Source organism: Hydractinia symbiolongicarpus, chromosome 9, assembly GCF_029227915.1.
Source record: "Hydractinia symbiolongicarpus strain clone_291-10 chromosome 9, HSymV2.1, whole genome shotgun sequence".
NCBI classification, from domain to species: Eukaryota; Metazoa; Cnidaria; class Hydrozoa; order Anthoathecata; family Hydractiniidae; genus Hydractinia; species Hydractinia symbiolongicarpus.
In genome coordinates, this window is record NC_079883.1 from 6,432,476 (window position 1) to 6,448,502 (window position 16,027).

The 16,027-nt window shown below is 32.6% G+C and overlaps 1 protein-coding gene across 2 annotated transcripts; it reads left to right on the plus strand.

Moving 5' to 3' along the window:
• Positions 1 to 333: 333 nt before the first annotated feature.
• LOC130658014 (apoptosis-resistant E3 ubiquitin protein ligase 1-like) lies at positions 334 to 15,651 on the plus strand. Of its 2 annotated transcripts, none has more exons than XM_057461035.1 (19): positions 334 to 544; positions 1,088 to 1,483; positions 2,290 to 2,681; positions 2,947 to 3,172; positions 3,987 to 4,150; positions 4,868 to 5,042; positions 5,362 to 5,537; positions 6,449 to 6,526; positions 6,661 to 6,805; positions 8,687 to 8,808; positions 9,392 to 9,467; positions 9,599 to 9,711; positions 10,175 to 10,357; positions 10,981 to 11,106; positions 11,311 to 11,440; positions 13,160 to 13,218; positions 13,301 to 13,387; positions 13,590 to 13,765; positions 14,468 to 15,651. In XM_057461035.1, exons 1-19 carry the CDS (start codon positions 379 to 381, stop codon positions 14,568 to 14,570), a joined length of 3,093 nt encoding a protein of 1,030 aa, XP_057317018.1. In that variant the 5' UTR covers positions 334 to 378; the 3' UTR covers positions 14,571 to 15,651. The 2 variants fall into 2 exon arrangements, with proteins under 2 accessions (XP_057317018.1, XP_057317019.1); XM_057461036.1 differs by having other exon boundaries at positions 2,389 to 2,681.
• Positions 15,652 to 16,027: the final 376 nt, after the last annotated feature.

A 16,027-nucleotide genomic window follows, 5' to 3' on the forward strand; every position in this document is an offset into this window, starting at 1 on the left:
AACTTGAAAACTATGTCACTGTTATAACAGTAATTATGAACATTGTTATACCCTTAATATTTTTATATGACCCCTTGTTAAGGGTATCGAAAATGAAGGGTAAGGGCATTTAAGGGTATCAAAAATAAAGTCTATGCAAAGTCTGTATAAAGTCTAATAAGGTCTGTATAGGACTCCTTATGCCAAGTTCTCTATTTTACCTTTTGTATTAATCTTTCAGTATAAAGACGAACTAGGGAAAGGTTTATTTTTTCTTGTTGGACAGCTGAAGGATAACATTTCAAAAATGTAATAAAATTTTTTTGATGCATTTCATGTACTTTCATTTTTTTTGGCTTTCTTCTTTCTAGTTGAAAATAAGAATGACAAAAAATCTTCATGGAAAAAATTTACCAGTTTTTGATTTCACTTGTTATTATTGTTGTTGCATCACCCCTGATCAACTGGTATATTGATCGCAATGAGGCTAAGAAGTTTGAAGAAGTCAAAATCTGGTTGGCCAAGCATAACTTTAAAAAGTATGCAGATGAATTCCAAAAGGCTGGTGAGTGTTTTTATGGTTATAGTTTGAACATGAAAATTACTGTGTTTAGGCACATGTTTTTTGTTTGAATTTATTATTTACACACTGAGTTTTTGACTAAAGTATATGAAGTCCCAGCTGTATGATTTAAATTCTTTTTGGATTTTATTTGTTAAAAACATTTGACTTTCACATAAAATATAAAAAAAGGAGTTTGTAGCCGTCTTACTATTAAACATGAACCGAGCAGAACCCAGCATAAAGTCAACAGAACGAAATGTGAACTCAGCAGTACCAACCAGTAACCCACCAGAACTAATATTGGACCAGCCAATTTGTTTGTTTATTTCTCGTTTGAAAATAATATTTTGTTCCTTTCTGACTTTTCGTTTGTGACTTTTCGTTTAGCACACACAGCTGAACCAGGCTACTTCCATCCCCTTTCTGAAAACGGTTCTAGTTGGTTCTAGTGGGTTGTTTTAGTAAATTACAATCTGTAACTCTGAATAGATATTTATTATAATCACATAAGCTTGATCTTATTAAATAAATATCACTGCGCAGGCTACACATCATTGATCAAAGTGGGGAACCTTACAAAAGATGACATTGAGAATGTAGTGTCAAGTTCGTGGTCATTCTTGCAATCACAGTCATCAAAAGTGGATGATATTTTTAAGTCTACACAGGAACTGAAGTTAAATTTGCAATTTGAATATTGGTTACATGTCAACAGGCTTAAAGATTTTAAGAATACATTTAAAAAAATGAATATTTATACTTTAAAACAAGTGTTAGAAAATACTGAACAATTAAAAAAGATAAAGAAACTATCAGATTCTGGTGTCTTTTCTACGTTGCGTCACAATGATATTGATGGATATCCATTAGGCGAGAGAGAAAGTGTATCATGGTTCTATTTACATTTCTACTGGACATGGACATGGAGTGTAACTGCAGGTATGACTTGTTTTCATTTTCGGTTATCTTATAATCTATATTTTAATAATCATCTTACCTCTTGTTGCTCTTCTAGATCATGTTTTAAAAAAGATAATTAAGAATAGTTAATAAAACAATGGAGCAAATCTTACTAAAATGCTGAAGGTGATTAATTATCTAAAAGTTTGGTCATAAAGACAAAAGTGTACTGTCATTATCATTTTTGAAATTTAGCATAAAGTAATTTTTGAAGAGCAGCCTTTCAAAAAGTGTTGCTATTCAATTGGCAACATTGATATTGTGCTTGCAGACGTTTTATGTTTTATTTATAATGCACCTTATTGTACCATTTTTCTTGTTCTTGTACTTCTCGGAACATTAGATATTGGATATTAACCGGTAGATTTGAAACTAAACTTAAATTTTTGTTATTTATGATTATGGTGAAAACTTACACCAGATCTTCATTTCAAAGATTATAATTGTGCATAATTTTGCCACATGAATCCAATTTTTTATGATTTTTATCAACTTGGGGAAAGTAAATTTTATGCCTATACTCTTTTATTTCGAAAACGGAAAGATATGTTATATTCGAAACACCTAAATAAAACTTTTTTCAGTAATTTTATTGTTTACAATTTGCTGAAAAATCATATTTAAAAATCATGCTCAAAGGGCAATTGTATCCTTAAAATAAGAAATCTGTTCCAAAAAATATATAAGTAAAGAATAATTTGAATTCAAACCAAAAAACAATGTTGAAATATTTTGACAATTTCGTATTTGTATTTCAGCATCACTGATAAAAATTTTCTTTTTAGCTAAATATATTTTACTCTTTGTGGTACTATCAATCTGTGCAACTTCTATTTTCATTGCACTGCTTTTTTACTATGTGGCAAACAACGTTACCCATGAAGCTGTTGCAGCCTTTATTCGGAGAATTTTTACACACACTGGTGGAGGACAAGGGACTCGAAGAACAGCAACAACAACAGCAGCAACAACAACCATTAATTGGTTTATGAACTTGGGAGATCTTTTCAGACGGTCACAACCTATAAACATAAGAAGAAACAGAGATGAAAGTAATGACATTGGAATGTTATCCAGTTTATTTGGAACGTATTTCGATGCCAAAAAAAGTACAATTACCTGGAATATGGCAGACGAGGTAGCAGTAGTTGGAAACGAGGTTGTAATGACAGTTCAGGTACGTTTGAGCTGGTCTGTTTTCCTCCATTGCCCATATTTTTTGTAGATATTAGTGTGAAACTTCTTTGCATTTTCCCAGTAATTAAATAGAACATACAAAATGTTGTAAATTAAGTGTTACATGTACCTAAGTGTTTGTGACTTCTGCTAATTTTAAATCATAAAAATTAGAATTCAATCATCACCTTGTTTCAGGAATAATTGGTTATTATTTTATTATTATAGATGTTCATTTGCCATGCAATAAGCTTTCTTGCTTTTAGTTCTTTAGACACAATGGGTTACAATTTCCTGCATCAGAATTAGAAAGTCTCAAATGTGAAGTGTTAAATGAAGTGACCATGATTCAGTGTCACATCAATAACAAGGAAGATAAAAATACTGTGACTATCCATTTCACCCCCATCAAAGCTGGTCAGTATAATATATCCATTTTAGCAAATGGATCGCATGCTGGTAAATCTCCATACAAGAAAGTATTTAAAGCAGGTATCTATCAATTTTTCTCAAAGTAAAAAAATAAAATGTCTGACCCTTTATTATTGCAGGACAAGAGCATTATATAAAACAAATAAACATGACATTTTAATTTTTTTTAAATTTCTGTTTTTATATTCTTAGCAGCGGGTATGCTAGCTTGCCATTATTTTAGATGACTTTCAAATTATGCTAAATTTAAAGCAAAAAAATTCATTCCGGTGTAGTCCTAAGTCTAAAACTTCTGGCATCTTCTTTTTTTCTACTAGCATTATCAATTTAACAGTGGGGTCAAAAATTGAACTATGTTCAAGTGATTAGTAAATCTCATTAATTATTGACAAAATTAATTTTGGGGCATAATGAATGTCATCTCCAAGTGTTCAGCATGTGTCGCACCCCTAAATAGAGATAAAAAAAAAGGTTAAAAGCAACTTGTTTTTAATTTTTATCCCAATAATTAAGGAAAAATAGTCCACACTAGAGTTCACACTCAAGACGTAACAAATTATAATAAAGTACGAACACCCATATGTGCATTAAGAGGGAATATAAATAATTATGTACAATTAAAAAACTGCACTGTTTGACACAGGGAAAATACATGGTCAACACATTGGGGACTTGATTTTTTTGATACATCCTATTATAAGCTACAGTTTTTTTATAAACTTTATAAAATTGCCAATGTGACAAAAAAAACTTGTCATGCCTGGTAGTCTTGAAGTTATAACCAGTATTATCCCTCAAAATAAACTAAGCTGAAGGGTGCTTGCTTGTGTCTTGTTATCATCATAAAATCAAATGAATATTTTTATCTCTCTAGCTTGTATTGATGCACAAAAAAGCAGTCTTCATTTACCCAGCTCATTGCTTGTTTTGCAGCAATGTGTACAAGAACTTATAATGTTTGATGAGCGAGACAAATATGGTAACATATGTTTATCTAAAGTGGAAGAGTTGTACAAGTATCAATTTTCCATAACTGAGGTAAGTTAGTGTGAAGAAAATTATTTACATTCTTTTGATTGTAAGTTACAGTTCAATGGTAAGTTGTTATTGGTTAAACTTTTTTGACTTAATGTTCTTGTGTTGTTTTGTGAGTGCCTATTTTGCAGTTTGATATTCATCGTCCAGCGAGACAAATGTTTCCTCACTTACTTCCTCTTGAATCTTAATAATTTACTTACTGGTGTAATATGAATCTAGAAAACAGTCAGAGATCCAGAGAGATTAATTATAAGGCATTATGGTATTTGTGTCATTTGGTATGATGACCATAGGGTGCCATTATTTTAGGATCAGTAAAGTCAAGAATATCTAAAATTTCTTTGTCGTGTCAGGGAAATTCTTTTGAGGTGTCTGTCCAGAAAATTAATGTAAACTTTTTTTATTCATTACAATATTGTAGGAAATTGAATTTCAGAGTTGTTCTGTAAAGAATTAGCAATAACATTTTTACGGTTTGATTTGTCATTAAGTTTGTATCACATTTATATTTTTTGACTTAACCAAAGTTAAAATAAGAGAACCTGTGCTGTTCCGAAATAGCAAATTCATTCTAAAAATGTCAGGAAGATCAGGAAATAAAGAGTTAATATTGAGTTGGTACTTTGAAACCATGCTTGCATTGGTTCTTTAAAGCCTTTTTGAAACTTGCTGCTTGCTTGGTCAAATTTTAAATGTCTTTTTTAACATTCTGTGTAGATGAAAGAAAATGGTCAGAAGATTTCACCAATGTTATCATTTATAAGTAATGACGCAAATGCCAACAATAGAAATAAAGCATGGCTGACAATTTCACAACCAGGAGTGTATCTGGCCAATGTGTTTTACGATAACGAGATTTTGAGTGACAACATTGTCTTACTGGTTCTAACAAGTATGTTTTGTAGCTTGTAACAAGTGTAGTCGTATCTCTTCATTTTCTTAAGAAATAAAAGAAATGCATTGTTAAACACAAGTATAACACTTTTTAGTTTCATCATCATGGTGTATATGTTTTACAAATTCCTGTTTTTAAAAATTGTTAGCATCATATAAAACAGCTACATTTATTGTCCAAAGATGTCTGCTCTGTGTGAACATATGAACATTTACACCAATAGATCTTCTGTGCAAATCCTAAGATTGTTGTTTCGTTGACTGCATTGCCTGCATTTATCTTACCTTTAAGTATTTTTCGCATGACCACATTTTAGCTTCAGAGTTCCATGAAGTTTTGAAGAATACTGACACACCGAGTTGGAGCCTTTGGTATGAAGCATACACAAAACAAGACCAAGATGGATCCAAAAACAATGGAAGACAAAATAGTGTATCAAGCCAACTGGGTGATGCAAAACGAAAGAAAGTTTATTGTTTCATTAATTCAAAGGTGTGGTCAGCTCCATCAATATATTTTCTGTGTAATAATAAAAAAATATTCTGCTAAACACTACCGATATTGTAAAGACAAATAGGGTAATCAGAAGGGTATTCAACACTTTGGGTTGGGAGAGAGGATTACAGTTTAGTTCTATATGAATAGAGCATTGACGATAGCCAATTGGATCTCCAAAATCAAATCAAACGTAGAGGCGATCGAATTTTGTTGTAAATTCAATTATTTTAAGTCGAAATTAGATTTTAAAATCAGTAGAAGAAATATGTAGAGCGATAAAGAAAAAAACTTCCATGAAAAGGGTGTAAATTGTTGGGAGGGTTGACGTTTGAAGAAATAATTTTTTATTAGGAGATTAGGGAAGCCCTATCTAACTTGAGAGAATATTTAGAAGGGTGGGTAAACACAAAAGAAAGGGATTTTCTTTCTTGTGTGTGTTTTTATGTTGTTTTTTTTTATTTTGTTTAATGCAAATGGTATATTAAGATAATATAAATATTGGATTAAATATTGGATAATTTTACGAACACCACCTAGAATTTCTCATGCGTTTTTAATGGTTTTTTTTATTTTTGATAAAAGAAAAAGTGAGAAAAAATAGAGAAAAAAATATTTCTACAGTTACCTCTCGAACTTTCATCTTCTCGAACCGTTATCTTGGGTCCCTTGAACTTTCGAAAATTCAATTTACAAGGGACTTGCATGCCTTTTACATCGCCAAGTTTGTACCTTCTCCAGGTAACTGTTTCCCTACCTCTTAAAAAATCGCTTTTCCTCGAAGTATTGCTCATTTTAGAATAAATTCGACTTAACGGGAGCTTCTTAAGTCACACTGTTTTTATTCGGTCCCTTTGAGGTTTGAGTTAGCTGGGAGTTAACTGTAACTTCTCTTTTTCCTTCTGTAGCTTTTGACGATCAAGGAATATTACTGGAAAATATTTCCTAAAAATTTATATACCTTTCGCATCAAACCGTCACTTAAGGTAAATCTTATATCCAGTCATTAGTTATGAAATTCTTTTTGTATGGTATGTGTCGTGGATATTGTCGCTTGTCCATCATTGTAAAAACAGAGTTAAATCAGTGTATAATTTTCTTTTGTTTGTCTTCGGTTTAGATTTCTTTAGCAGACGATACTTGTGATGGAACAGAGCTGAAGGGATTTCGTATTGAAACAAACTGCGAAAAAAATGTGGAATTGTTTTCTAGAAAGAGAAATGTACTGGTGGCTACTTTAGTTAAATTCTTGCTAAAAAATATAGGTAAAAGATTTGTTTGCTTGCTTGCTCGTTCGTTCGTTCGTTCGTTCGTTCGTTCGTTCGTTCGTTTGTTCGTTCGTTCGTTCGTTCGTTCGATCGTTCGATCGTTCGATCGATCGTTCGTTTGTTCGTTCGTTTGTGTTCTTCACTTCGTTTGTGTTCTTCACTTCGTTTGTGTTCATCACTTCGTTTATGTTCTTCACTTCGTTTGTGTTCTTCACTTCGTTTGTGTTCTTCACTTCGTTTGTGTTCTTCACTTCGTTTGTGTTCTTCACTTCGTTTGTGTTCTTCACTTCGTTTGTGTTCTTCACTTCGTTTGTGTTCTTCATTTCGTTTATGTTCTTCACTTCGTTTGTGTTCTTCACTTCGTTTGTGTTCTTCACTTCGTTTGTGTTCTTCACTTCGTTTATGTTCTTCACTTCGTTTGTGTTCTTCAATTCGTTTGTGTTCTTCACTTCGTTGATGTTCTTCACTTTGTTTGTGTTCTTCAATTCGTTTGTGTTCTTCAATTCGTTTGTGTTCTTCACTTCGTTTATGTTCTTCACTTCGTTTGTGTTCTTCACTTCGTTTGTGTTCTTCACTTCGTTTGTGTTCATCACTTCGTTTATGTTCTTCACTTCGTTTGTGTTCTTCACTTCGTTTGTGTTCTTCACTTTGTTTGTGTTTTCTTCACTTCGTTTGTGTTCTTCACTTCGTTTGTGTTCTTCACTTCGTTTGTGTTCTTCACTTCGTTTGTGTTCTTCACTTCGTTTATGTTCTTCACTTCGTTTGTGTTCTTCACTTCGTTTGTGTTCATCACTTCGTTTATGTTCTTCACTTCGTTTGTGTTCTTCACTTCGTTTATGTTCTTCACTTCGTTTGTGTTCTTCACTTCGTTTGTGTTCATCACTTCGTTTATGTTCTTCACTTTGTTTGTGTTTTCTTCACTTCGTTTGTGTTCTTCACTTCGTTTGTGTTCTTCACTTCGTTTGTGTTCTTCACTTCGTTTGTGTTCTTCACTTCGTTTATGTTCTTCACTTCGTTTATGTTCTTCACTTCGTTTGTGTTCTTCACTTCGTTTGTGTTCTTCACTTCGTTTGTGTTCATCACTTCGTTTGTGTTCTTTACTTCGTTTATGTTCTTCCCTTCGTTTGTGTTCTTCACTTCGTTTGTGTTCTTCACTTCGTTTATGTTCTTCACTTCGTTTGTGTTTCACTTCGTTTGTGTTCATCACTTCGTTTGTGTTCTTCACTTCGTTTATGTTCTTCACTTCGTTTGTGTTCTTCACTTCGTTTGTGTTCTTCACTTCGTATGTGTTCTTCACTTCGTTTGTGTTCTTCACTTCGTTTGTGTTCTTCACTTCGTTTGTGTTCTTCACTTCGTTTATGTTCTTCACTTCGTTTGTGTTTTTCACTTCGTTTGTGTTCTTCACTTCGTTTGTGTTCTTTACTTCGTTTGTGTTCATCAATTCGTTTATGTTCTTCACTTCGTTTGTGTTCTTCACTTCGTTTGTGTTCATCACTTCGTTTATGTTCTTCACTTCGTTTGTGTTCTTCACTTCGTTTGTGTTCTTCACTTCGTTTGTGTTCTTCATTTCGTTTGTGTTCTTTACTTCGTTTATGTTCTTCACTTCGTTTGTGTTTTTCACTTCGTTTGTGTTCTTCACTTCGTTTGTGTTCATCACTTCGTTTATGTTCTTCACTTCGTTTGTGTTCTTCACTTTGTTTGTGTTTTCTTCACTTCGTTTGTGTTCTTCACTTCGTTTGTGTTCTTCACTTCGTTTGTGTTCTTCACTTCGTTTGTGTTCTTCACTTCGTTTGTGTTCTTCACTTCGTTTGTGTTCTTCACTTCGTTTGTGTTCTTCACTTCGTTGATGTTCTTCACTTCGTTTATGTTTTTCTCCAGGCGGTTCTGAATGTTTTGAAAACAAGAAAAGTTATTTCTACAAAGAATTGCATGATCTTCATACAGTGAAATCACAGATGAGTGTTGCTATCAAAGTGAAAAGACAGAGTGTCTTGCATGATGTAAGTTATTTTCCTTATTATTTTTTATGCACTCGTTTTTTTCCAAAAAATACCATAAAAAATGCTTCATAAAGCATTGCCTTCTGTGTCAATATCTAGTACTACACAAGAATTATTTAATATTTAGCACAATAATTTTTACAGCTTTGAGATGTAAAAATGATTTCACAGAACTTACAAGCTTACTGTAAGAAAATGAGATTTTACCTTTTGGAAGCTTTTATTGTCTGCTTTTATCGATAAAAAGGCCTTTGGCCTTATCTACCATAAATTATTTTCTTAGTCACAAAATTCTGACATTTTCTTGTTTACTCAAAGAAAATAGCTAACATATAAATATACAACAAATACTATGTAAAACGTTTGTTATAGACCTCTGTTGTGGTTAATAACATATTTTATGGTGCAATGCTAATAACAACCATAAAATAAAATACAAAGTAAATAATATTTGCTACACTGGATATTTTATATTTTAACACAGTCATATCAGGGAGAATAGGCTCACTTCTCAACCCACTATTGTTTGTGTGCAGAGAATCTGTAATAGAATAAGTATAAAATGAGATTTTCTAATATGTAGACTTTTCGCGCCGTCAAATCATTCTCGCGTGGCGATTGGTGGAAAAAACTGAATATTTCATTTGTAGGCGAGCTAGGTATGTTTACTTACCAGTATTTGAATAACATCATCATCATCATCATCATTCTCGGCTTAACGTCCGTTTTCCATGCTAGCATGGGTTGGACGGTTAACACTTTCAGTATTTCTTTAATTATTCTTGGTTAGGACTGGACTATGGCGGGTTAACAAGAGAATGGATTCATGTTTTGATTGGAGAGTTATTTCATGCTGACGGTGCTTTATTTCGAAGGTTCAACAAAGATGACCAACAAGCTTTAGTAATTTATTTGTTTGATTATTAGAATGTCTTATTTTTCTAATATTATTCTTATCATATTTAATTTGTACCCGCCTATTACTATTTATAAGCCAATAGACAGACCCCTTTAAACCAAAAATAAAATTATTGTTTTTGCGAAGTTAACTTGTTGTGCAAGCCTTCAGCGTTTCACAAGGAGCTCTCCTTTCATTGTAGTATTAGGTTTTCTACTGTCACAAGCTTCAAGTAGAAGTTTTAAACTTCATCGTATACAGCCGAACAAATTTACTATCATTCAAAGCTGATTTCTGAGTTCTTTTTGTGGACTCGTATAAAATCTGTTTTTTTTTTTTTTTTTTTTTTTTTCAAGACAGTGAATAGTCCGGACAAGTGCTGAAAGGGGTTTGTGTACAGGTACAGGGTGCGTCATTTGTTTATATCAACAGACCGGTATCAATAAGTATATTTATTTATTTATTTAGATTCACCCAAATCCATTTCGCAAAGAGAAGTATCAGAAAATAAAATTTTTTGAACTAGCAGGTCAAATAGTAGGAAAATGTTTGGTGGAGTGCTCGTGTGGACAAGTCCGTCAACAGTATGTTAAAGCACGGTTCACACGATCGTTTCTTTCGCAATTACTTGGACTGGGCGTGAGTTGGAGGGTAAATATATTTTTTTAATTATTTATTTTATTATTTACTCAGGATAGCCTCTTCAGTTCCTATTGGTACTGCTATCAACAAAGGTCCTGTGAGAGGGGATGCTAATGCAGTTAAAGCTCTCATTTGAGCTACAAAAGTCGTGAACGCACAGCAATCGCTCAAATAGACAATCGCCTAAGATATCAATCCTATTCTTATGCTAGCGCTAAGCAGAAAGGATAGATTCGCAATTTTTTATTTTCTAGCATGACTCAGCCGGGCTTCATTACTTTTTTAGTTTAAGTTTTCCTTGTTATAAATTTTTGTATTTTTTGTTTTGATCCAGCTACGGGAGTTTCTGTCAAATAATTTCAACATTTTCCCTCTCTCTCTATCTCGTGCGTTATTAAGTGCCTGACTAGTTGGGCAAGTCAAACTCTCTTTTTTCGCTTTTCATATTCTCCCATTTTTTTTTTTTTTTTTTTTTTTTTTGATATTTAAGAACAAGATTTGAAAAAGAGAAGAGAAGAAGATTAAAATTTTATTTTTATAAAACATAAAAATATAGGAATAAAGAATAGCTCCGAGTTTCCTAGCTATAGCCTGGTTGAATTAGCAAAATATATTCTTTAATTTACTTCTAGCATTTTGAGACTGACGATAAGGAATACTATAGTGGAAAAATTAAATACATCATTGAGAACGATCCACAATATTTAGACCTTACGTTCACTGAAGATGTGTATGATAATGATAACAAACTTGTTAAGGTAATTATTTTTGTACTTTTGTTTATTTTTTTCATATTCGTTCATTTTCTTCTATTTTTTTATATTTTTTATTTCGTGTGACATTGCAATTAAATTTGCACCTAATTTTTTATCATTCAACTTATGTCCAATATGTTACTATGGTAACTCTTCCAATGTTCGTGTTTTGTTTATTTTCTCAATACTTCGTCTTGTTTTATTTAGACTGTCGATTTGAAACATAATGGTTCCAAGATCGAAGTGACAGAGTCAAACAAAATGGAGTACATACAGCAACTAGCTGAATACAGACTTTATGAAAGTGTTAAAGAAGAGATTACTCTCTTTTTAAAAGGTAATCATAATTCTTAATTCTTAATAATCATAATTTCCCGCCCTAGTCAAGCTTACCACCCTAACAGAACGCCCGTTTTTAGGAACTATTTTAATAAACACGCGAAGATAATTTGTAGCATTACTAGGATGTTTAATCAGTTCTAAAAAGGGTTTCGTCACTTCCTGGTTGTCATTGTAACCACTAGTCTGGCGAAACGAATTAATTTTCGATCCTACGACGCAACGAATGAGCGTGCCGATACAGCCCTGTTTCCATATGTCGAAAAACCGTTTGTAAACATATACCTCATTTAGGAGGCGTATCACTTTCGAAAGCGGCCCGGCCGGAAGCTATCCGATACGTAAATTGATTCTCAGAAAGTGTGACGTCAGCAATTTTTTTGTTTATACTCAAAAACCCTGTATAAATAGAGTTAACATTTTACTGCTATAGTACCCTCAACCTTCCAGTCAAATTTCTTATTTACCGTAGTGTTTCGTAAAACGTCCAGGCGTTTGTTAAACTATTTGTCTGGTGTTTCATAGGAGGATGGGTTTTTTGTTAAATCATCTTTTTAGACCGTGACTATATTAAAAAAGGTTTCAAATTATGTAAAAAGAAGAAAAAGTCTTACCAGTTTCCGACGTTCTGCGTTAAGTCGGGAACGAAGTTTCTTTTCGGATTCTGCACTACAATGTAACCCGACTTTTCGGATTAGGCGCATGCGCATGAGAATAGTATAAATGCACGTGTTGTATCCTCGGCCAAGCCTTGGTCTTTGGTTGCGTGGAAAGCATCGCAAACTTTTAACAGCATGTCGAATCTTGAAGAACTCAATACATGTATCCAACAGCTGGTGGGAGATACACTTCAACGTCACCAAGAGCAAACATTGGCAGCTGCTACCTCTGTTGCTGAAACAATTGCTTCACGTCTCTTAGACAGCCAACAGTCAAAGATTGATAAAGCGTTGGAATCTCAAAGAAATTGGCCAGCGTCAATCTAAAAGACAAAGGAAATCAACACCAATTTAACTTTTGCCAATACGTTATGGAGAAATTCGACAAGGCAGCGGACAGTTTTGCTACCAATATAAAAAGTTACATCAATACTGTTGTTTTTTTGTTCTAATTTATTGTTAGGAAAATGTGAAAAGAAACAAGTACAACAAATATAGTCTTTTTGTCTTATTGTTTGGTTATACCGCATTCTAAAAATGTATTTTTTAATTTTATTTTTATTTTTTTGTGGGACAAAAATAACGAAAAATCCGTCAGGTACAGTAACGAAAATATCGTCCCATCAAATTTTACTGCACAATGTGTATGTAACGTAGTAATAATATATAAAACTAGTCGGTAACCCGTGGATAAATCCACGGGTTCGCCCTTTATTTATTTACCGCATTTCTAGTATCCCGCAACTGCGATTACCATTTTGCGTGACAGATAGATATGTACGGATAATATAGACAAGTCGGTGTCCCGTGGATAAATCAACGGGTTCGCTCGTCCTTTATTTACCGCATTTCGTGCGTTTCGCTACTGCGGTTAGCACTTTGCGTGATAGACGGAATGACAGACAGACGTATACGGGTATTATAATATAGATAATAATTATAATGCGCGATGATTATATGACATTCTTCATAATCTTTTCGGGCTTTAATATTTATTTTTTTATCCCTAGTATTTGAATGACATGCTTTTGATCATTCTGCTATTAAACACGTTTCAGGTTTAAACTCGATCGTACCGGAAGGTTTGCTGTCTATATTCGATGAAAACGAACTCGAGGTACGGTCTTCTTAACACGTCTAAATAAAGCTAATGTTGTGTTGATAACTTAGTAAAAGATTAACTGATCTTTGTTTTTTAGTTATTAATTTGTGGTATGGACGGTATTAGTGTTGCCGACTTAAAAGCCAACTGCGTTCAAGCTGGTTCAAGCAGACAATTTCATATTGTATGTCTTTTTTTGTTTTTTGTTTTGTTTTCTGCAATTTCAAGTTTAAATAAAAAATATGCACGTTGTTTTGTTGTATTTTTGCAATACTACGCTATTCTGACACCAACAATATTTATCAAGTACATAAAAAGTACATATTTTCAGCAAAGTAAATTTTAATTATTTCGTATCCTTTGTCAAGCTTCCATTTATCGTTTAGGTTTGTGAATGGTTTTGGACTGTAATATCTAGTTTCAATCAAGAGGAATTAGCGCGATTACTTCAATTCACAACAGGATGTTCTCAGCTGCCTCCAAACGGATTCGCAGGTTTAGTTCCCACCTTTCAAATCACATCCGCAGGTGGAACGGACACATTGCCAACAGCTCACACGTGGTATGTAATTTGTGTATGGTGTCATTTGTGTATGGTGTCATTCGGGTATGGTGTGATGTATATATTCATCTGAGTTAAACTTTTTTGCTACCTTTTTCAATATGTTTTTGGTATAAGGGATACTAAGGCCTTTTTATTACAGAGTACAAATGTACAAGTTATTTTTACGCACTATCAGAAGAACAAGGTCCTGACAAAACCAATTAAAATTAAACAGTAGGCAAAAACTCGCTACGTTTGTCAAAACATATATACTATTACTCAAAAGGGGTCTGGCTTTCTTTATCAAAGAGAGGACTGGGGTTAATTTAAAAGAGGGGCGCTAAATCAAGAAGGTGCGTTAAATTTAGGATTCGTAAAATTTAACATAGTAATCTGGTTTTTATTTATGACCCCAACAGAAATTATACTGCAATCCGTTTGGGTCGTTTGTGAGTCCTTGGGCTGATCTATATGTCTAAAATGATTTTAACAAAAAAAATAATAACAAAACAGCCAAATGATGAAACCCACCCCTAATAATTTTGGATAATTTAAATCTGATAAAAGAATTTCGTTATAATAAGAAAAATGCTAAACGCAATTAATTTTAGGAGAGAATGACCACGAGGAATTCTCAAAATTCGTTAAATTCGTAATCCATATATGCGTTTGGTTTTTTTAGACAAAATTATATTTAATATTCTGCGTATTTTTATTTAGTTTTAACAATTTGTGTCTGCCTCATTATTCATCCATGGAAGAACTGTGGAAAAAACTCTTATTAGCAATAACAGAAGGTTCTGAAGGATTTGGTATGATGTGAATTTTAATGTGAATGTAGTTAGATATGATAATAAATTTTACGGCTAGTGTGTTTTTCTATGTAAAGAAGTTAAAAAATACAAATGGGTTAATAGAAAGAAATATTCTTCTAGAAAATTTCACTTTTTTGATCGCCTCTCAAAACAGGTTCGTTAAAAGTGCGTAAATAAAATATTTCATAAGATTGGGCTGGAACACACGTCCGCACCTTGAATATCCACCATTCTCCAAAGAAAAAACTTAATATAAATAAAATTCTGTTTAAGTATAAGATACCTGTCGCTTTTAAATATTTCCCTTCCCGTCACTTTGATTACCTGAAGGGAATTTATTTTCGTGAAAAAATGTTTTAAAATTAAAATTTAATTTTTGCGAGAACTAATTTTTGCGAAGTCAGCAAGTCGTTATATTTCACACGAATTAAATTTTGCAGAAAAAGAATTTGATGATATTTGTTTTTCAATGTACACCGTTTTTGAGGACTTAGGATAAAGTAAAGATTGTTGAAGTTGAAATTCACATACAAATTATATGTAATTCTTGGTAAATCAGGAGAAAAAAATAGTATAAATCGTTTTTACACTAATTTTGTAATTAATTTTCGCGAATTTGGCCAATAACGAGTTTTCCAATAATTTTCACGGGAACTAATTTTCGCGAAATGGACGAAAACTCGCGAAATTCTCGAAAAACCCATTCCCGCGACATTAATTCCCTTAAGGTTCAATGTTATTTTAAATCTTATTTACATGCGTCTCAGTTTGTTGTTTCTGCGATTTTTTTATTAATTTTGCGTGAACGTACTTTTGTTAAACTTAAAATAACATCTCTCTGTCCGGATTTTCTCTACAATAACGAGACAACAACTCATTTTAAAACTAGACGCGTTTTAATTTTACAGCAAAAATGCACTTCAGTGTTTTTGTAGTAAATAAGTATGCAGTATGTAACTTTTAAGTAACTTCTGTAGCATTTTTATGTATATTTTATTTATAATTTGTAGAATATATAAAAAGAAATATAGCAATCGATTTATCGAGATGGTTTTCCTAAGAATAAAATAATTGAATTACTCGATTTTATTTTTACCAATATTTTATGAAGAAAAAAGAAAAATGGGTTTGAGAAAGTGGTAATATTTACAAGTTAAGCTTTTTCAAACTAAGTACATATGTACTTGTGTAAAAAAAAAGCTTAACTGGTAAATACTACCACTTTTTCAAACTCTTTTTTCTTTTTTCTTAGTACTATGGGTGTTATTTTTACCATTATTTTATCGTTTATTAATCGCAGCGACTATACGACTCGGACGAATCTTTGAAAAGTGTGAGAGTTTTACATAAGACGATAAAGTAAAATTGGTCGATGTGTTGGTAGGATGTCAATCACATTCAAAAACGAAACTCGAAGGTGATATGTTATCGAATGGTTAGAAAAAGAAACAATTCATTCAACCAA